Source organism: Parasteatoda tepidariorum, chromosome X1, assembly GCF_043381705.1.
Source record: "Parasteatoda tepidariorum isolate YZ-2023 chromosome X1, CAS_Ptep_4.0, whole genome shotgun sequence".
Taxonomy (NCBI): Eukaryota; Metazoa; Arthropoda; class Arachnida; order Araneae; family Theridiidae; genus Parasteatoda; species Parasteatoda tepidariorum.
This window is the reverse complement of record NC_092214.1, coordinates 77,462,279-77,485,674: the sequence shown is the minus strand read 5'-3', so window position 1 is coordinate 77,485,674 and position 23,396 is coordinate 77,462,279. Positions and strand designations below refer to the sequence as shown.

At 30.3% G+C, this 23,396-nt stretch overlaps 1 protein-coding gene across 2 annotated transcripts in view; it reads right to left on the bottom strand.

The window, feature by feature from the left end:
• Positions 1–23,396, bottom strand: part of LOC107443595 (chitin synthase chs-2) — an 84,886-nt gene that overhangs the window by 45,010 nt on the left and 16,480 nt on the right. Inside the window, exons 1-2 of one of the 2 annotated variants that reach the window (XM_043053559.2) lie at positions 9,817–10,015; positions 1,386–1,461 (exon numbers count right to left, since the gene is read on the bottom strand). In XM_043053559.2, coding sequence (XP_042909493.1) covers positions 1,386–1,453 — 68 coding nt within the window. In that variant the 5' untranslated portion in view covers positions 1,454–1,461; positions 9,817–10,015. Of the gene's footprint in view, positions 1–1,385; positions 1,462–9,816; positions 10,016–23,396 lie in introns of those variants that run through there. The other variant, XM_043053560.2, reaches the window with a different exon arrangement.

Sequence of the window (23,396 nt, the reverse complement as noted above, 5' to 3'; positions counted from 1 at the left end):
CAATTCAGCTTAGAATTAGGGTGACTTAGATGACAAACGTAACTTTTCTAGCAATCTCATTGAGTGAAAAAAAATTTGAGAGCAAATCAGTGTTGGCATCTTTTAAGATCTTCATTTTTTATTATTTATTCTGAAGCTCGAAAGTTAACTATCGTGAAATTTAAACATCTTTGGAGTCTTAGAAAAAATCGTTGCCTTCTCAGTTAGATTTTATGAACATATTGCCCACGGAAAACATCTAAAAACAGGGTTCCCACGGATCTTACACATATTAAAAAGTGGAGTGGAAAAGGAAAAAAATTCAATATTTTCATATATTTTTTAAACACTATAGTACAGATTTTTAATGGAAATAAGTCTATATGAGAATCCTAAGTTTTTCGATATTTTGTGGATAACTTCTTCGTATCGTAAACAAAAAAAAAAAAAGTGTATCTTATATTATGGTAACCGGTGTTATTAATTTGCTGCAACAGTGGAATTTTGTATTAAGAACTGTGGATTTTTAAAATCTGTTAAATAAAAACTTATATAAACAAAGTGATTCATGCATTATGAATTGATTTGGCTCCTACACTGTAAAAAGTTTTGGTGTATAGTTGCCCCCATTTTTGGCGCTAAGGTAAACTAAAATCCTTTACAGTGCATGTAGTAACTGTTATAGTTTAATTTTTAAGTTTTTGCTTATTTACTGACGATACATTTTCATGCGCATTCGAATAAATTTATAGATTCAATGCGCAAGCATTTCATTGAAATAAAAATCCTATTTTTAATAACATATCCGCCCTAATTCCTTAAATTCCCAATTTTGTCAATTTAATCTAATTTTTGCACGATTACAATCGTTTTCTACTTAAAAAGGCATTTAGTTTTCCTCAACAGCAAAATGGTGGCATTTGTCTATACATTGAAAATTTTAACAGTGTGATACAGTTCTAAAAGAAAATTAAAAAAATCGTTATAGTTTAAAAAACGAATCCAAATGTATAAATAATATGCAAGCATCTTAACTTGCCATGTCCATTTTCCAAGATAGGCATTTCAAGTTTAGTCCAAGATAAAAAGTTTGCCCTCCAGTTGTTGATTTAAACATTAAATGGTCATTTTTCCACAATTACACTAATGTTTGTAAAAATTTTCAACACTATGAATCAGAAATTAATGAAATATATTCTACATATGACTGATTGTGGTACAAATAAACATGCGTGATAGCTTTGTAATTCTAGTCATTTTCATGTTTTATCTCACTTTACATTTCATGTAAATTTTGTTCAATTTGCATAAACCTTCATGGCGTTACAATTTCCACGAACGTGAGTGCATTTTTTAAAAAAAAAACTCAAATTGCATGAAATTCAGAACTTTTCAAAAATAACTACCTGCAATCATTTAAAGGTGTTTTTTCATCATCCTCATCATCTGGCAAATCCGTCTGCACTGTAGGCATACTCAAACCTAAAGGAAGAAATAAATATTTGAAATAAATGTTCCACAAATGAATCATCTGGTCTCTTTGCTACATTAAATGGAATTTCTTTGACAATTTTCACACAATTTTTGTGTTATTGAAAATTTTGAACATTCATGGCATACAGGAAAAAAATTCTGGTAAAATTACCATACTTGTATGGTAATAAAATTGCTAGTAACAACAAAAAACAATAAATTTTCTAAATAAAACCAAAAAATATATAAACTAATTTGGTAAATTTTTCGTTTGTATGGTAAAGGATTACCTGAAATTTTGGTTTTCAAAATTCTAGTTTGTATTACCACACATTTACTAAAAATACAAAACTGAAAAATGAATTTAATCGGATAAATATATTTTATGACATGCTCTAAGGTATCATGATCGAATCACCTAATTTTATCACATATCAAAATAAACATTTTATTGCTAATTTACCTTAAATTTTACCACAGTCTCGTAGTTTTAAACATACTTTTTTTCTTTTCAGTGTATACTTAATTGAATGTTTCATTTGGGTGGGGTAGCTCTGAGTGCTTCATTTGAGTGGGGTGGGGGGGGGAGGAAAGCCGGTCTTTCATGGCTTGGTAACAGATGAGCAGTTCCTAATATTTTTCGGTTATGGAAGAGCACTGAATAATCTTTTGGTGGGAATCATGCTTTCCAAATGAAATTCGTTAGCTATTGCAAACAAATTAATTTACCAAAATAAGACTTGATAATTTGGAAAACTTTTCATGTGAGAAGGAAGTTTTTTCATAGTTTCATCAATGATTAGTTTTAAAATTAGGTCGTATGTCGAACAGTTTAATTCTCAGGTCTGGAGTGGCATTTAGTCTATTTCTGCCTTTATTTTTTTTTATTTCTTTTCTTTTTTTGTATGTTATAAGTTTCAAATTAATTAAATGAGCAAAATTTAGGTAGAAAAGCAATTAAAATGAAAACAAAAAGGAACTGTTATAATAAACAATGAAAATGCTTATCAGAGATTGATTGAATGTAGAGTTTTATGGCACAAGATCCAAAGGAAGATATGCTGCGCCAAACAATTTGTTGAGTCAGATTTAATGGTAAATTGTACGCTACAATTTCATCGTCATAAAATAAATGAAACTATTAAAATTGTTAATCACAAGACACGTATTTTTAAAAGTTCATAAAAATCGATAAAAGGCGTAATTCTATAAAATGCGCAGAAAAGGTAAAACGGTACATGGGTAAGAAATGAGAGAGAATAAAATCAGATAAAACAGTTATATACAATATAAAATACCAATAGCTAGCAGAAAAATACTTAGAGAAATATTTCTTTATTGTTGAAATTGGATTTTTTTTTTCAATTCATAAGTTTGAAGGCAAATACTAATGCAATTTTTATACATGCATATTGTTTATATAATTTATTCAATATATTGTTGGGAAAAATTATTTTTTATTCCTGAAAATAATCAATATATTGAATAACTAATTTATTATAATTGTATATAAATACAGCAAAAAGTTTGAAATATCATAACTGGCTAAAAAAATATCCTTACTCTCTAAAGTCCTATCACTCTTTCTAAGGAACCCTAAGGGTTAAAAACCGCTGTGTTAGATGATTGATCAAATTGCATTTTCTCCGGGTTTTGTCTTTCGGATGTGTAATTTTTATATTGGTTTCATAATGGAAATAAGTGAAGTATGAGAGGGTGACTACGTTTATGTTAATTGTTGTAATATATCGCTAGTATTGCTTCATGATCTTAATTAATAGGAATCTATCAAATAGCTTATTACTGCAGATCTAGTGAGATGGTGCCAATATAAGAATTTGGTTAGTCGTCCCGCCCGGCACTCGACTGTTACAATGCAATACAATTTGACAACCACAATAAAATACAATAAATACAGTTACAAAAAAATGACATAAGAGTACAGATGATTTCATTACAATAATGACAGCTCAACTCCAAAAGCATGACAAGAAGATCTCTTCGTAAGATGACGGTTTGATGATTAAAAACGATTAGAAAATGTATAATTGATAGCCAAAATACAATAAAACTAATTTGAAAAGTAAGCAGATTTAAAAATAGGTATATAAAAGCAACAATGAAAATCAAAATATCCAGGGTAATTCAGAATGCAATAAATATAAAAAAAAGCACCAAAAATAAAAGCATCAGTGCCCAAAATCATTAAAAAGGGTAAACATAGGAATCTAAACCAGAGTATAGGTATTTAAAATCAGTAAAAACAAAGTCAATATTAAATCTGATAAGTTAAAATACTTATGGGATGGTAAACAAGGGGTCCATGAGGTCGTTTTGGGACATTATGTCTTCGACACAGTATTTAATGATATTTCTTATGCTTTGTTTGTGTCTTTCTGTTCTGCACCACGATCTCATGTCTCCCTGGTTTTTAAAAGTGATGCCACGGAGTGCTGTAAATTTATTGCATTCCGTTATGTTAATATAATCTTTTGAGACGCAATATGTGCCTTTAGATAACAAAGAAGGGATAGTCTGGTTGGCAGGGCGCTGGGTAACGATAGTCCGAATCCAACAGACCGAAGACTAGTAAATAGTGACTGGTGCACGTTAATTCTGTTGGGTCACAAAGTCTTCCATGTTCCCATAACAAATTATATCTATTGAGGTACTGAATTGGAGATTGATCGTTCTCTGGTTCAGTCAAAATTACGATCTGTGGATCAATGAATGAATGGATGGATGGATAAATGGGTCCCCCCTATAAACGGGTGTGACGTATGGGAGTGGCAGAAGTTGAATTCGTGGCCATAGATGGGGCCACTTTGAAACAAGAGCAATCGCACTCCTTGCGCTAATGGCTTACGACAGTAACAGCAGATAACAAAGAGAGAATTAAAACTGCAGAAAAGATTTCTATTACACAAAAGAAACATCGTTAAATTAACTAATTTAACACCAGTAGGTACTGGCTTGATCGTGGCCTTTCAAAATACACTTAAGATGCCACTGAATTAGGAGTACACTATGTGATACAATAAAAGATGCTGCACTTCATAAACGCACATAAAGGCGTTATGTTAACTGCATTAACTAATATTATGGTTATATTTAATCAGTTTGTAGTCATTTGAGCTAATGTTTGATTTCACTGGCTACCTACAATAAGGCTGAGCCACCTCACATCGTTCAAGAATAATTGTGTTTTGCAGTTTACCTGATCGTTAATGAATCGCCGAACCAATTTTGGGTTTACGACTACCAATCTTCAACTCCGTAGCCTTGTAATTTCGAACTAATCCAGAAGAAAAGAAACTCCTGGATCAGTACCCCCCAGGGGTAGGATTTGTTATGGGAACATGGAGGACTTTGTGACTCGACAGATTTAATGGCATCAGTCACCATTTACTACACGGGGAGTCTCCAGCCGGCGGGGATCGAACCAACGACCTTTTGGACATGGACCCAGTGCCCTACGCTATCTCCACCCTATATGAATGGTTGAGCGTGTAAAACTAAGCACAGATGGAGCTAGGGGTTAAAATTCGTCGCAAGACTTCCGGGTTACTATGATTTCTGCGCCTAAGCTTGAAAAAGGGAGAGATCAAATAGTATACTTGTAGTGTTTACAATATAACAAATTTTCTAAATTTAAATGTCAACAAAACAAGCATAAGACTCCACAAGCATGCTATTCTCAGCACGATGCAATCCAAAAAATAACAGTGATATTTTAAGCAATTATAGCCAAATAAGGCAAACACTCAAAACATGGCAAACCTTTATTTATGCTGTGATATTAATTTTCCCAAATTTGTTTCAGGCTCCCAACCAGTTAGAATTTATAAATTATTATATTAAGCCTGTTCACAAGTAAGCATAACATAAGTTTCTTCTTGTTTCAGGAAGTGTTTACATTCAGTCAACCATCTGGAAGACATGGTTCCGAGTAAATCACCGAAGTCATAGGCTGTGGGCAACGAGTGGGTGAGTGACGATCACTTTGATGAGCCTGCGAAAGGACCAAGTATGTGCGGTATCGGTCTTCGTTAAACTGTTGTATAGGCTCCGCCTTCATCACGTAGTGTCCGACGAAATTATTTCGCTATTTTTGAGAGAAAGATGTGGACAATCCTGATCAAGGTTGCTTATTGACGATCGAATGACAAAAATATTTATTTCACAATCTTTATGTGCGTTTTTTTTAACATTAAATATTTCATAAATTTGACGACATTTTTCTTTTTCGAGTGAATAGTTTGAGACATTTTGCTGCAAGATATTTAATTAGCTAGAGTTACGAAAGGTATAATAGCAGATGATAAAGCGAAGTAAGAGACTGAAAAAGTCTACGTTTGGCGAGCATTAAGGGTCGTCCGAGGAGGTGGGGCCAAGTGCCAACTCCTGGTGAACGAACTATAGTGCTCGACTTCGTGTCGTCTTGCTACCAAAGTGGAGGAGATATTTCCTCTGCAGATCATTCACATGGATGTTTCCCAAACCGTCGCCAATAGATCATTGTGTAGTTCTAGTGTGGCATATTAATACTACTAATACTCTAACGATTTAATAATAACGATAATTATGTTCAACTAAAGAGAAATTTTTTTTTTCAATCCCAAAGTTTCTTTGTTACAAAAATAAATTTTTTAGCTTCCTAGAGGTCTGCTTCGATTACCTTTAAAATATTGAATTAAATTGGAAAAATTTCTGGTAATTAAATAATTTCAAATTTATACGTTGTTACTTATTAAAAACAACCAAAATCTTTTTTAAAAATTTGTTTTGAAAATATGTATGATTTAATTATCGTAAAAAGATCAAGCTTTATTGACGAGACCAAAAATAAAAGGAAACAACTCATATGCATAGTTAAATTTGTTCTTTCAAAGCAATTAGAGCAAATTGTTTTTTCAACGGTAATTTACTCTGAATTTTCTAACATTTTTATAATCGCAAAATAATTTTTAAAAAAACATTTAAAATTCAAGTCTTTGCTGATTAAGGTAAGCTGATGTTCTAATTTAAGTGTTACATAACAAAATATTTGGAGATTGTATTATAAATAAAAATGAAATTTAGGTTAATTCAAAATAATAAATAAATATTTTAATTCAATATATGATAAATTTTAAAATCTGCTAACAAATCCACATTGAAATTTTTATACTCATACTTAGATTCTTCTACTGCAAATGACGCACTTTTTATTTCACTTTTTTTCAACTTATTTATAAACCAAAAGTCTTTCTGACTAACAAAACATATAGGTCAAAGGAATATATTAATAGCATTTTGAACAGATTGGGCCGGTAATCAAACTGTATCATGCTGACCGTCGGGTAAGTACGGCACTCGTATACACAAAACGTTGCATGGATGTCTGCTAAATATGGCACTCGTTAAGAACAATTATTTCCAAATTGTGAAGTGGAAATTCTTTAGTTTTCATGCAAATTCCTGGGTAGTTGAGAACGGAAATAAGTAGGTATGGCTGGAAATTGTTATAATTAGGTATGGCTGAATTTAGTAAGTATGAAGTATTAAAAGTACAATTTTTATTTATACCTATAATGGCTTATGAAACTTATCTAGACAAGTATTAATGTAGTTTCTTATGTGGTTCTTATTTTATTTTATAACCGTCGTTGAATAGCCGACTCAATTTTTGGGTTTACGACAACTAATGTTCAACTCCGTAGCCTCGTAATTTTGAACCCAATCCAGAAGACAAGGGGACTCCTGGCTCAAGTATTGGGAGAAATTTGTCTTCGAGGAAGACTTTTTGATAGAAATAACCAGCATTTGCGTCTCATAGAGGGGAACCTCCCGCGGTTAGCCTGCGGCAAAGGGGCTCTAACCCATAATCCGTTTACCACTGAGGATATTTCACGTCAGCACTGTGGTCGGTGCAAGCCGGATGCGGAATTCGTATTGACCAGCTATCGCCGGGATCGAACCGCGGTTCACTTCATTGGAATGCTCTATCCCCTGACCCATCACGGCTCTATGTAGTTCTTATGTAGTTTTTAAATATGAATCGAATGAAACAAAAAAAACAAAAAACAATTGATAGGACTAATAGTTTAAAAATTATTACACCTTATACAAATTATTAGAAGCACTATACGATTCTAGTTAAAATCTTAGTTATCGGGTGATACTATACAGTTTTATCGTTCCAAAGAGACTGAAACCGGTTTGTACTTGTTTGCGTTTTCGTATAAATTGGTTAGACAATATATAACAAATTCGACGATTGGATAAATTAGACGATATATTACATAAATATGGAATATTTATTATATCAGGTACCATATTAGTATATTATAATAATTAGACCAAATTATTAGACACACTGCAGTGTTTTAATAATTATATATTTTGCACTAGTTTACATGCAATACTTACATATTTGGATATACATGTAATGGATTTTTTAGTCAGGAGATTTTTTATATACTTCCTATTTGTATTTATTTTTAACGTAATGCATTACAATGTTAACCGATTGATACAGGAACGTAAACCGATTTCAGTCGCGTAAAAACAATAAAGTTGCAGAGTATCACCTGATAATTTAGATTTTACATAGAATCTTATAGTAAGTCTAGTAATTTGACCAGGGATTGTATGTATAAAAAGTACAGCTTTGTACCAGCACCTTCGTGAGCATCTGACATTGTTAAATAGACAAGTGAAGTATGGGATCGCGTGTTTATTACACTAAACTGAATAAAATCCAATTCAAGTCTATAGAATTAAAAATTGAAGCTATGAGAGTTCAAGAGAAAAGTTTCAAGTAAAAAGAAAAACTTTTGTAATTGTACGTATTTATGCTTCTGACATCGCTATCTAAACAAAAGGATCATTATTTCACATTTCTTATATTAAATTCAATAAATTAAAAACTATTGAAGGTTTTATGATTTATAAGGAAGGTATAAAAATTACAACTTTAATACATGATAATCTCATAATTTCTAAACTATTGGTTTTATCAACTTGGTTATAGTTTCATTCAATTTAGCGTAAAGCAATACATAGGATCCAAGATCAAATATTTCGCTATAATGGCAATATCAAACGCTTCAACAGCTATAAGTAAAAAAGGGTACTTTTTTTACTTATAAAATTTTTTGCAACTTGATCTATTTGTCCTATTCGATTTAGAGTATGAAAAAAAGGAAATATGCCTCAATTGGCTGGATAAGAGTTTCTGACTCGTCAATAGGTATTAATCAAAACATGTACTTTTTATACTTTATACGTACTATATTCCTCCTAACTTTTAAAATATTAGTCCTATCAACTTTGTTTTATGTAATTCAATTCAATGTAAAAAATTTATAAGAAACAATACCTCACTTGTCTAGTTAGTAAATTTCAAATTTTTCCTCTTTTGACTCTCTCTACCCCTCAGTTTATTCAAGATAGCAGCTGAAGCTCATTTTGAGGAGGGGAGAAAACTTCAGTTTTCTTTATTGGACTCAAACTGTAACTTTTATAATAATTTCCAGCTTTCTCCCATTTATTTCCGGTTTTTGAACCTCCCCCCCCCAGAGCGAGAGGCGGCCCATTTCGAAATGTTTAAGAGTGTTTCAAACTGTTTTATAACACTATTCTTTTATCTATATGGTTTAAACTAGTTATTAAAGTATGCGTTTTTCAGTTTAAGTATTTATATGTCTTTTTCTTTAGAAATGCCAATACTTGCAGAAACAAAATTAGTCCAAATATTTTGTATAGGAAACCATCAAAAGATTCAAAATTAAAACTTATGTTAGCATAAATCCAATAAAAAAGAAAGCAATTGTTCCTTTACTGTTTGCAATGATTTAGTATTTGCTTAGTCAAGAAGCAAATGTAGATTTTTACCGTCGAACAATATAAAATTGTATATACATAGATGTGAGAGTACATTTTCTCCTTCCCAGTGTTGAGAAAAAAATTTGAAGAATATACGTACCGATAAATTATGAATCTGAATAATGAATATTTTTTTAAGATATAATGCAATGCTTCAAAATCTTTTAACATTTGAATCTAGAAATTATCATCAAAAGATTACAAGAAATATACTATAAAATTCGTACAAGATGTAAAAAAAATTAAATGGGATATTTTTAATAGAAATGATGGAAAATGTCATGTTAAGAATTAGGCTTTTTCCCTTATCTTCGATTTCTACATGAAAAATGAATCTGTATAGTTTATATACAAGCTGCTGAAATTACAATTTAATCTAAAATGTATATTATGAACAGTGAAATAAACAATTTTTTTTGTTTGAGTATATTTGCTATCTATAATTAACAGCATTAAAATAATGAGTAATCCTAGTTATAGAAAGAAATTTCTTACTTTTCTTAGGCCGTAAAAAATCTTGAAATGTCCTCGTAAAAATTTTGAAAGTATACTTTATGCCATAATTTATTCAAACACTCATGCAAGTTTCCATGAATTAAAACTTTTAAGCGTATGTTTTAGCTCGAATTAGACTTGGTTGAATTAAATTAGTCGTATTGGCTTATTGAAATTACATACATTTGCAGGCTTGTGTGCTCAATTTAGGCTTATAAACCTTTATCAAGTAGAACAGATTGAACAATCCAGAAAAAGACATCACGAAGAACACATCCAGGGTTATGGTGTGATGTGAACCCGCTGCCTCCATGCTTTGCACAGCGCTTGGCGGATTTTATTGGTTTATTGGAATTACATATATTTGCAGGCTTGTGTGCTCAATTTAGGCTTATAAATTGTTAAGCAGAAGGACAGACAGAACAATTTAGAGAAAGACATCACGAAGAACATATCCAGGGTTACGGCGGGATTCGAACCCTCTACCTCTACGCTTTGCACAGCGTTTGGCTGATTTATTAGTTTATTGGAATTACGTAGGCTTGTGTGCTCATTTTATGCTCATAAACTTTTGTCAAATAGAAGGGCATATAGTTAGAAGGACAGCACGAAGATACATTCAGGGTAACAGCGGGATTCGAACAAGCTACCTCCAAGCTTTGCACAGCGTTTGGTGGGCGATACCGCTCGGCTAGGGAGGTCCCTGAAATAGTTGTAAAAGGAAGTATGTGCTTTTATCTCCTATTGTGACTCCTTGACACAAAATCAGTAATAAACCAAAATGAAAAAACAACATAACAGGGAGCCGTTATGGCTCAGGTCATCCAGCTATGGCTGATCGATACGAATTTCGCGCCCAGCTCGCACCTACCAGAGTGCTGACGTAAAATATCCTCAGTGGTTTCAAATCATGGGTTAGATTCCCCTTGCCGTCTGACCAACCGTGGCAGGCTTTCATGGTTTTCCTCTCCATGTAACACAAATGTTAGTTAGTTCATTAAAAAAGTTCTCCACGAAGGTAAATTTCTCCCAATACTTGAGTTCCTTTGTTTTCAGGATTGGATTCAATATTACAAGGCTACGGAGTTGAACATCGGTAGTCGTAAACTCAAAATTGGATAGGCTGTTTAACAACGATTGATTGATTTAACTCTTATGTTACAATAACATAACAGCTAAATCAATGCGATATATCATTTCACTCTCGTATGGTTAACTTACAAATTTTATTGGATATGAAGCAACAATATAAAAGCAACATGATTGCAACTCCATCCAATGAAAAATCCGTGCAACCGAAACCATAATTATGTAATTTAACACTTACTGATCAAAAAATTGCCATTTAACTTGTAACCAAGTTGTATTAATTTTATCAGCTGGTTTTTAAAAGGCATATTTGATTTTAATTAAATATAAAAGAAAGAACGTTAAAAATTATTTTAATCAATTAGATAACATTGAAATTATTGTAATGTATGACATTTCTCTTTAAAACGGTTTAATAACGAATTTTATTGGATACGGAGCAACAACATAAAGTTATGTAATTGCAACTTCAGCCAACTATTTGTTGGCTTATTATCTGTGTAACTAAAATATTGATTTAATAATTTTGACATTTATTGATTAGAAAGAAATCATTTAACTTGTATTTTTAAAAAACAGGATATTTTGATTTTATTAACTGATTTTTGAATTTTACATTTGACTAGTTTTAACTTTGATTTCAAATTGTCAACTTTTAAAATTTTTTATTGAATAACTAATCTTTTATCGTTATTGTTGTATTAGTTTATTTTTATATTCAATGATAAAAATTAAAAATTTAGAAACAACTTTTATTTAACGTCTTTAGCTATAGATATGGGTGTAAATTTTTCATGGTTGTTGTTTTATTAGTTTATTTTTATATTCAATGATAAAAAAAGAAGAAAAGTTGAAAAAAATTTATTTAACTTCTTTAGTTATAAAGATTTATGGTTTGTATGGTTTAGTATGATTTATTACCTTAATTAAGGAACCGGCTGGATATGATCTGATAATGATTATTCTTTTGAACAGGGGTCTACAAAATATTCGATATCTCTAAAGGATAGAACTAAATTTCATGAAGCCCGAAAATATCTACGCATTCTAATTCAAAAAAGAAAAGAAAAATTGGGTTTTTTTAAAATATTAGGCGCCATGTTTAATTCTCCGAGGCAACTGAGATTTGTAGACCCTGTTTTTAAGTAAGATATCCTTCAAACCTTTTATTTGTTTTTAAGTGTAATTGTATTTTGGAGTGAAATATGATTGATTTTATATCATTTTAAGCATAATAACCGTTTTAGAGATTGGATAAGGCAATTTTATATATTCAAGCAAATTATCTTAACAAATTTGTATAGGATAAAAAATGTAATATTTTTTTGGAATTATTTTTTGTTGAGAGTTATGTTTACAGTTCTTTAAAACCAATAACTATTTGTAATATAAAAAAAATCCATTTTTGTTTCCTACTTTTGTTATCCTGATAATTATATAATATATATTTTATTCCAACATCTATGCTGATTAACTTAAAGATATTACATTTAATTTACAAAAGATATAAACTGTATTTAAAATAATAATAATATTTTTTTAATTGTAAAATTTGGAACTAATCTTTAGTACACCTTATTATGATTTATCTCAGGATAAGCATTCGCTAAAGACATATCACAAGGACAATAGTTTTCAATTTGAATTCTAATCTTCTAAATCTTTTTAAGTCATAGATTTCAATGCATGTTTGAAAGCTCCTTTGTTAAATCAGGAAGGGGATGTGTTGCAATGCTTTTGAACATTTAGTTTGAACAAAGAATACATGACTTTGAACTTAGCTTTCGTACAAAGAATAAATTTAATTCCGTTAATCAGGTTTTTTTCACTGCCATATATTTAAGCTTAGAAGAAGATAAACTCCTAAATAGGATAATATATATTATATATAATATATATATATAAATGGATGGATATGAATGGATGAATGATATATGAATGGATGAGGTAAGGGATGAATTTGGTAACAGTTTTAATCAAAGAAATAATAAAGATCGATTGAAATAGCGAATTTTTTTTTTCTTTTAGAATTCAGACGCAAAAAAATCACTCTCTATTTTTTCTAAAATTGTAAATTTAAATACACAAATATTGAGTGAAAAATTGAAATCTTATAAGGTGTTGTGTCCCTTTATTTATAACATGCATAACATGTACAAAGCGCAAATTAAAAAACGGACAACACAGAATAACTTTTGATCTAATGATCGGATCTTCACGTTCTAGGACTCAGTTTAAATGGTTTGAGGGGGTGACCTTAAACATGCTAATTAATTAGCGCAGACGATATTTTAATTTGCAGAATCAGTCACAAAAACTTACCTTCTCTGAATAAACATTTATTTTCTTCGTTAGATTCGGATTTCTGACCCTCAAAATATAGGGGATAGCCGCAGTCTGTGAAATATGGTCCCTATAGATTGGGCAGTAGAGAGTATTGCTCGAGAACTTTTTAAGCGAATTAAAAAAAATTGCAAACAATTATAAAATTCGTTTATCCATATTACATCATTTTTAAGGGTGTAATTTTGCATGACAAAATTAAAAATTTGAGCAAAATCGGTCGAATAGTTTCTAAGAAATGGAATTTAAAAAAAAACGTATTTTTAAAATTTGATTTCGCAGTAGCTATTCGACCTATTTTGTTCAAATTATATATTTAACCATGTAAAATTATATCCTTTAAAATGATGTTAAAAGACTATGCCATACTTCTTTCAACTGTTATTAAGTAAAATAATAAAAAATAACAAATATTTACTAAATGTTATAATTTGCTTAGAATTATTTTTGGATACACGAATTTTATAAAAGTTCTTGAGATATTACGCAAAAAATGAAATTATCATGAAGGAGGAGTCCAAATTTTGGACCACTACTCCTGACAAAAGTTTGGGAACCATATTTCTTAAATTGCATCTACCCCCTAAATTTTGGAGGTCAGAAATCCGAATCCGTTGGGGGAAAAAAAAGGTATGTTTGTTCAGAGAAAGTGCGTTTTGTGCATGATTTCGTAACTTAGAATATCGTCTGCACTAATATTAATTAGTGCAGGCGATATACACTTCACAAGACGAACAAATAGAACATATAGATGAGGTCACCCCCTCCTCGAACCATTGAAATCGAGACATTGAACGTGAAGATCCGATTATAAGTTCAAAAATTATTCAGGNAGTTCTAAGTTAGGATCAGATAATAAGTCCATGATGAGGTGAGGCATGAGTTGATTCAGTAGTACATCAGTTGTATGGGGAATTCCCCTGGATTAAAGTTGTGAGAAGATGCAGTACGTCTTGGTCCTTCAGCAAGTCTTTAAGTTCACTGATGAGGCTAACAAGTCTGTGGGCTGTAGAAGTAGTCGTGTCCTTGGTCGTTTTTCTCTTTCGACTGGGACGGGCCTCGCACCCAGTGAAATTTGAGGTGTGGTTTTGCATGCAGTTGCAGCATTTAGCTGGGGAGTCTCGGCTCTTTCTGCACTGGAATGAATAGTGCCCTTCGGCACATTTCATGCATCTTGGGCTGGAGGAGCAGGAACGTTGGGTGTGGCCGAAACTCTGACATCGAAAACACTGCAGCGGCCGCCGGCCGCCGTGGTATTTCTCTATGCTGATCGGGATCTGCTTGATGCTCTCAATATGGTAGATCATCTCGTGATTGGCTAGCATTGGCATAACGATGAGGTACAGGGGGAGGGGCCTAAAGGCTTCACCCACTTTCTTCTTAAACTGGACATAGAATCAAGTTAACATGTCTTTAATACTAGTGATTTGGTATTTAATATTTATAGTGGTAGTTATGCCACATTACTCCCCATGCAGAATTTAATCTGTGATAGAATTCGATGAACGAATACCATTAGCTGATTTATACTGTTTTTATTATTTTCATTTATATCAGTTCGCTCATTATAATTTTTCTTTATTATTGTTTATTTCCATTTCTCTCATTATTATTTTTTTCCCTTCAATTTTGTTGATTGACCGGGAGACTTTTTTACTTAGCTCTATATATATTAAACATATCAACTGTTCAATGTGGATCACCCATCGATGCTCATATCACGTCCGCAGGTCACCATTGAGGGGATTATCGACTATGTCAACCTTCATCAATCAAAAGGTACCTCAAGATAGAATCCAGTCAACATGTCTTATATACTAGTGATATGGTATTTAATATTTATAGTGGTACTTATCCCACAAACATATTCATATGGTGTTGGACTTAATTTTCATTTCCCTGCTCTATGAAATAGATCGCATTTAATAGTGAGTGATTTTCGGGGTTCTCGTTTTTAACAGGCTTTTTCCAATGGTTTTTTCTCATTTTTTTTTCACTGTCTAACATTCACACAAAAGTAAATTTTATCACATTCTATTCAAATCAATTTGAGTCAAATCAAATTTGTTTTGTTGTTAATCAAAACGATTTTGAAATTTTTTGGGCACATGCGGTGGACTGCTGAGCTTGAAAAATCTGAAACATTTAATAGCTGGGTATGTTAATTTACAAAATGCTTACCCGAATGAAACTTTAATATGCCCGGACATCTTTATTGATTGCATATTGATGAAAACACATGATTGAACCTATTATTAATCTGACGATAAAAAAGACAGTAACAACGACACATCAAAACAAAAACAAAACTTCACTTTCAGACAAAAGGCACCAACACTTTCAATTTTAGTCAACAAAAAAAATTAATTAGTTAAAATTAAGCATTACTAACAAGAAGTATTAAGCACGATTAAGTATTGATGGTGTAAATAAAGAACACTATTGTTAACAACGATATTATCAAAATTATTATAAAGAGCACTATTGTTAACAATAATATTTTAAAAATTATTATATGATATGTGCGTGCCCTTCAAGATACTTTGAAGCGATGCTGTAAAATTATACAATAATTATACTCACAGATAGAAAAGTAGGATTTTTTTAAAATAAAAATAAGCGTGACTTATGAAATATAAAAGTAAACTAATTTCAATAAACAATTTCTTATTTTTGTATGATTAAATTTATTTAGATTTTAGCAAATCGAAACGATTTTTTCTCATCCCTCTTTTCGTAGCCATTTTTTCGCCTCATCCGACATCTTGATGGTTTTTCATCAAAATTTAATGCACTTAATCGGTACCAAGGGTATATTTGATTGAACATTCCCGGGTGAGCATGTAAGGGCAAAAAATACATGCCCGATCAGAATTTTTAGAATTTTTAAATGTCTGAGCTATATCGGGCAATTTTTAAGCATTAATAAACTGTTTGGAGTAGCTTAATAATTAGAAGTTTACGTACTCAGATATTTTTCTCGTTCACGAAACTTCAGAAATACCTTTTGAGGCACTAAAGCAGCTGCTAAGAAAAAAGAAAGAAACGATTTTCCAATTTTAAAAATTTCAAATCAACTCTTTCTTATTAATGAAATAATATTTACAGGCTATATTTAACCCTGTAGATAAAGTTCACAAAGTTATATTATAATTTCATTTTTTTTTAAAACTCTACTATCTTATTATGCAGAATAATCATTTTATTATCATAATCATTTTATCAGACTATTATTGTAGAACCTGCAATTGTGAGACTTAACTACTAAAACAGTTGCATTTATCGCGATATTCATTAAAAATCTTGTCTATGTACTATGAGACACCTTATTGTATACAGAATTTTTTTTACAAAAAATAAACATAAAAATACGCATCATAAGGATACGTATTTTTATCAGTGTAAATATTATAACCATAATACAATCATTAAAACCATTATAGCCATTTTTAAGTAGACCAACTTTATTTTTCAATCGATAGGGTAGGTTGCAAAAATCGATAGGGGCGGTCCCATTAAAAAACTACCATAAGTTTGGTACACATTTCCTTGTACATATTAATCTAAATAAATAAATAATAACTAATTTTCAATATGTTTTAAAGATGACATTCATCTGATTTCGATATAAAACATAGTAATTTGAAAAACTTCCATTTGACCTAAGTTTTTGAATATGTGTGGCATATTGATTGGCACAAAAATTCGATTGGCATTAAAAAAAAATTTATCAGCGTAAAAACTATTACTTAAAACAATAGTTAAAAAATACATCTTTCTTCATAATTCCAACCATTTTATACTTTTAAAATTTAAAAAAATCCTCATTAAAATGATAAAGATAGAAGTATTTTACCGTAGATATAAAACATAATTATTTAACTCAGTTTTGTACAAATTGATTTAATAGCTTGAGTAATTAAAAAAAATAGATGAAATCTCTTATGAAGTAAATAACTTTTGTGTTCCTTTTCATTCATTCGTTTACAATCAAACCTTATTATAATTAATATGCGAGCGTAGTAAATTCTGTGCTAATGCAAAACTAGAAATTAAATGCACGATTTCAAAAGAGAAAGAAAAAATATTTTAACACATAATAAAGAGTAATAATAATTAGATAGCAAAAAAATTAATTGCATAAAAACAACGTATTCGGATCGATTTATTAATCTCATTTCCGCAGTTTCTATTCATTAGTTGACAATAAATAGTAATTACGTAGACCTACTTTATTTTTCAATGATTGTTGTCAAGAATGATAAGTTGATGTTTTAAGTGGGGGTTGAGCAGGATTTAATATCAATTTGCTTGATCTTTTTTTTATGATTCAGTAATTTAGGTAAGAGAGTGGTTTCTAACTAATGTTTAATATTATTTATTTATACATTTTTTTTGTAATATGTTTTATTTTAATTTCCGGCTTGTTTTCAAACCTTCTATTGAAAAATCACTAATTTTTAATATGTTTTAAAGATAATATTCATGATATTCATCTGATTTCGATATAAAACATCGTAATTTGAAAAACTAACATTTGACCTAAATTTTTGAATATGCGTGACTTATCTCAGCAGTGGCTTGCAAGGGGGCAACGGCCCCAGGCATATATCCAAAGGGGACATCCTTTTGGCAACTAAGTACACTAAAACTTGAAATCTATTATGAAATTTTTTTATGTCAATAATGTTTGAACAGATAAGTATTTTGCTATGGTGAGATATTTTATGAAGAATAAAGTATGATTTTCAAGCGAATTTAATAATTAAATTTAAATGTTCTTTATATTTAAAGAAAATTTAGGATTATTTTGTTGGAAATAATAAACATTTTACCATATAATAATTTTCATTTACATCAAGTTAAGTAAAAAATGAAATTTTAGATTTATATAAATACATATAATTCCTAAGTTTTTCAAAATCAAATTGGCCTTTTTCTACCAGTTTTAGTTATTTATTTATTTATTTCCCACACCTCTACACTCCATTATATTGTATCTGAGTAAAATAAATCGTCAATCATTATTTCTTTGTTAAAAAGTAAAAAAAAAAACGACCTGTGATTCATGAAAAGAGTGAAATTATCGATCTCAGCTGATAATTTAAAGGTATTTACATAAAAAATAAATCAGGAATTGAAACAATGATATTTTAATTCCGTGTCCTAATGAAAAACCACTTAATAATTAAAATAATAATGTTTTAAAACCTACATCATTAGAGATTATGTGACTTTAAAGTGACACATTTCCTTTCGTATTTAAATACTTTCAAAAATTGTGTTTTATTACTTCTATTTATAGCATTTCTCAAGTAGAATAATAATAAATGTTCTTCACCTCGTTTTCTAACAAAACATTGATGAAGGTTAATTCTACTGACCTGCATCTTCTTTTGCCCTTCTTTTACTGCATCATAAATCATGCGTTATTTAAAACAGTTGAGAAACAATCATTTCTTTCTGCTAATGAATGTTTGCCGGTCATGAAGACGATATGGAACTCTTATCTTCAATTCCGTTCCTAACTGTCTTCTCTGAATAGCAACTTTAGGGTTTTTTAGGGGCAACTTTAATGGGGTTTCTTCCATTTCTTATTGGACTGCAGGCCATTTTCATGTTTTAAAATATTCTTTTCTCTCTATATATTTGTTTCTTGATTCGATTATAGGATTCTTTAACATGGTTTTGCGAAGTTCTGTTGCCAAAGAAAATAGAAAGTCACAGTTTAAATACCTTACACTTGAAGCAAAATGATGATTTTAAACTAAATATCATCGTGCTGGAAAAGAACAAGCGGGAATTTAGAACGGACAAATAACTTAAATGCTTTAAAAGTTATTAAACTTTTTTAAAAACCGCCAATTTGGCGACATTTTTCAACCTAGATGAAAATTATCAAAATCACTGCCTTATTCTCAGTTTTTGCAAATTTTTATGAACCCAGATAATGCAGCATTGGAATAAGTTTTTAAATGCAAAAAAAATTAGACCACAACCGCTTTTCATTCCAACGCTGTGGGTTTTCTCCATATTGGCGTTTTGCGTCTTTTTCAGAATAAGAGCTGTCTTTAGATTGGCTAAACTTGTCCTAAAAGTTATGAGTAACTGTTGGAAATTCACAGCAGCAATGAAAATAGCACATTAATCACAAAAAAAGCATAATTTCATGTGACGAAGAAGTCTTTGAAAAACAGCCTTAACTCTCTTTCGATAGGATTAAAAGGAATCCTGAGCAATAATTCTGAAACCGTGAGCAAAAATATATACGGACTATCCCGAATAACTTTTGATCTAATGATCGAATCTTCACATTCTGGGATTTAATCTTAAAGGCTAGAGGAGGTTTCCTCAAATATGCTAATTTATTAGTGCTGACAATATTATAAGTTACGAAATCAAACACAAAAACGTACTTTCTCTGAATAAATACTTTTACTTGTATGCCTTTTTTTAACGGTAATTTCAAATTTTTTTTTTAATATTTTATTTAATAATTGTCAAAAAAATTTTAAATTATGAGGTATACAATCTTTTACATCATTTTAAAGAATGTTATTTTGCATTGCAAAATAAAAAATCTGAGCAAAATCGGACGAATAGTTCCTGAGAAATAAAATTTTAAATCGCATTTTTAAAATTTAATTTATCAGGAATTATTCAACCTATTTTACTCAAATTTTGTCTTTTTGTTACACAAAATTACATTCTTTGAAATATTGTAATAAACTGTACTCCATATGATTCAAATTGTTTTTCGACTATAAGATAAAATAATAAAATAAAATTATAAAATAAAATAATAAAATAAAATAATAAACAAAATATATAATACTTACTAAAAGTTATATTTCTGCGTGGAAATTATCTTTGGATGAACAAATTTTATAATTATGTAAAAAAAATTTTTAATTCGCTTAAAAAATTCTCGAGATTTGATGAAATACACCAAAAGTAAAATTAACATTAAGGGGTGGACTAAGGTAATTTTGGACTGCTCTCCTGACCAAACTATTGGGACCATAATTGCGGAATTTTGGAGGTCAGAAATCTGAATCCATCAAGAAAAAGGTATGCTTGTTCAGTGAAAGTAGTTTTTTGTGTCTGATTTTGTAACTTAAAATAAATTAAAATATCGTTAGCACTAATTAATTAACATATTTGAAGTCACCCCTAGACCCATTAAGATTGAGTCCTAGAATGCGAAAATCCAATTATAAGATCAAAATTTATTTCAGGGGGATTCATTTTTTATTTTTCGAACTATACAAAAACTTTTTATATAAAAATGTTGTTTCTTTATTCGAAATAATGCCCGCGTCGAGCGCTCCCCAATATAGACGTAGTTTATTGTTTTTTTTTTTTTTTTTTTAATTTTCTCTAGCATTTTGTTAATTATTCAACTGGATATGATCATATAAATTCAACTGGATATGACCAAGAAAATCGTATTTCTTGTACAGACTTACAGGGAATGCGAAATCTTAATTGTTATGTTTAATTACCTCCACATTTAACACTCAGCAACTTCTTTATTATTTATTTCTCTTCCAAAATAGGCTATTCTTTTAGGCCTTAAATAGCAGGAAGTTAATTTTATTTATCATTTTTAAATTTGTTGATTTTATTTTATTTGGTGCTTAATTTTTGATAAGTTGAAGAAAATCACTCTTAAAACTGAATTGGCTATGTGACTCTAAATCAACATAAACGCAATTATTCCGAACCTTATGACAACAGTTAAAAATACCATAATTGTATAAAAATAAATGTTTAGTATTTTTATTGAAAACAGAATTACTGAAACAAAAATAATTGTTTGAGGAAAAGGCATCGTTTAAATGGAGATTTTTGGAGCTCTACAAGAGTTCTTAAATTAAACAAATTAAACACTTAATTTGCTTTTTTTTTTTTACTTTCAGATTTCCCCAATAAAGAAATAAATTGAAGGGAGTTAGTTTTCTATCACATCAATAAAATCTCAATAGTTCACGGCTTTAATTCCACATTGTTCAAAACTTCACTTTGACTATCGATTAGATTTTTTGCGATATCGATAGGCAATCTGTTTATCAATACCCAATACCTGTAGCCGCAAATGAGGTATATCTATGACTCGGCATTGATTACTAAGATCACTTAACACTAGATTGCCTAAGGAAGTCATTTTGACCGCTTTTAATTTCAATTAGAAAAACAATTATGCCTATAATGACGCAATTTCTTAGAATTTTGTGACTTTTTGTACAACATATAATTTTTTTTTATTGTTAATATTTACTAATAACTTGTTAAATAACTGTAAATAATATAAAAAAATGTTAAAAAATAATTTTAAACAAATTTATTTACGCATTCACAATCCTGTCATTTTGACTGCCTTTAGGCAATATAGGTATAGATTAATTTTCCGTCTTTCTAGTGTTAATGAGACTGGTAATTACAACAATAATCTCGTTAAGAGCAAGAATCTGAGAGAGTGACACACTTGAAATACACGCCATCTCAGATTTTCTTCAAAAAATTACCAGTTGTTATATACCTTGTCAAAAGACAAAATCTAAAATATTTTGCCCCAAAGTTGAGTTGTTCATTTTTTATGGCCCCCCAAAGTTCAGAGCGTTGCAGGAAAATTGCAATGATCCACAGCTCTTATCGCAAACAAAGTGCCTCCGAGTAATTTAAATCTCTGAAAAGTAAGGATGTTGAACTTTGTAAAATGGGTGAAAAGTTTGTGGCAAGTTGTTGCCACAAGGTCACCGAAGGTCGTAAAGAGAAGCGTTTTTGATGTTTTTCGCAATTTTCAACGATTAACTATAGCTTGCGCCTTATAGTTGCCACGGTAAATAATGTGTCAATTGAAAGATAAACAGAAACAATTTCAAAAATTTTTCATATAATTAAGGCATATTTAATGCGCTCTTAATTATTTGAAGTTGAAACTGAAAAATTTTCAAATTTTACCAATATTTTAACAGTCATAATTTTTTGCGGCATAAATATATTGAAATAATTTTACCTTTATTTTTCTCCATTATTAGTCTATCTAAAAAAGTAAAATTTATTGAGGCATGTAGCTTTAAAAAAATTAAAAAAATTTTTAACATACCATGTTTCGATATTTTCTTTCTCGAAGCAACTTACTCGAACACTTTACTTTCTGTATACATTTCACAATAAAAACCGATATTTTTAACATTTAATTGTATATAATCTTGTTCGATATCATTTTAAAATAATATTTTATTATCATTGACATTTACAATTTGTATAAAACAGAAATACATAAAGGTAATGCTGTGAAACATTTGTTTTGTAGCTACAAAATGCGTGTGAATTATTTATTTAACAGCTCCTTGTATAACAGTTGGATGCCTTTTAAGCTTGGGACAGTAAAAGGATCCACACTGGGTAATTGTATAGGACCAAAAATGATGGCGCTTCAATGTACAGTGTCAATGTTTTCACGTATCAGCCATTTAAACTTTTGAGCTCCTCTATGGTGCAGAAATTTCATCTTGAATAAATCATTTCCACAGTCTTCCAGAATTTTTCCTATGTAAAATCTTCTGTCATACATTACTGCATAAAATGACGATGAAGTTCACAGTCTTTTTCTTCAAAAATTTTGATCTATTGCCTATTATTCTCTCTGAAAATCCCAAAATTTACTGAAAAGCTATATTAAATTTTTTAAGAAATTGTTAACTATTGAAAACATTAAATAAAAAAATTGCATAAAATTAAAAACATAACAAAGCTCATTTTACTTCAGTTGCAGCTACTAAAAGATGATCTTCATATTCATTTTCATCTTCTTTCACAGCATCAAAATCTATACCTTGTAGCGTATCTACCAATACAAAATTGCAATTCACTAGTATATAGGACACGTTAACTCGATTCTATGATGAGGTACCTTTTCATAGATGAAGGTTGACATTGTCGATAACAACTCACTTCCCACATTGGTGACCTTGGGACATGGCGTGAACACGCCTATCTTGGCAGTAACGCCCACTTCTATATGAACACGCCAACATCGACAGTAACTTTCAGTTCTCCCGGCTTCGCACAAAAACAGCAATGATTCAACTAGCGGTATCCATTCATCGAATTCTATCACTGCTATAATTCTGGTGGGGGAG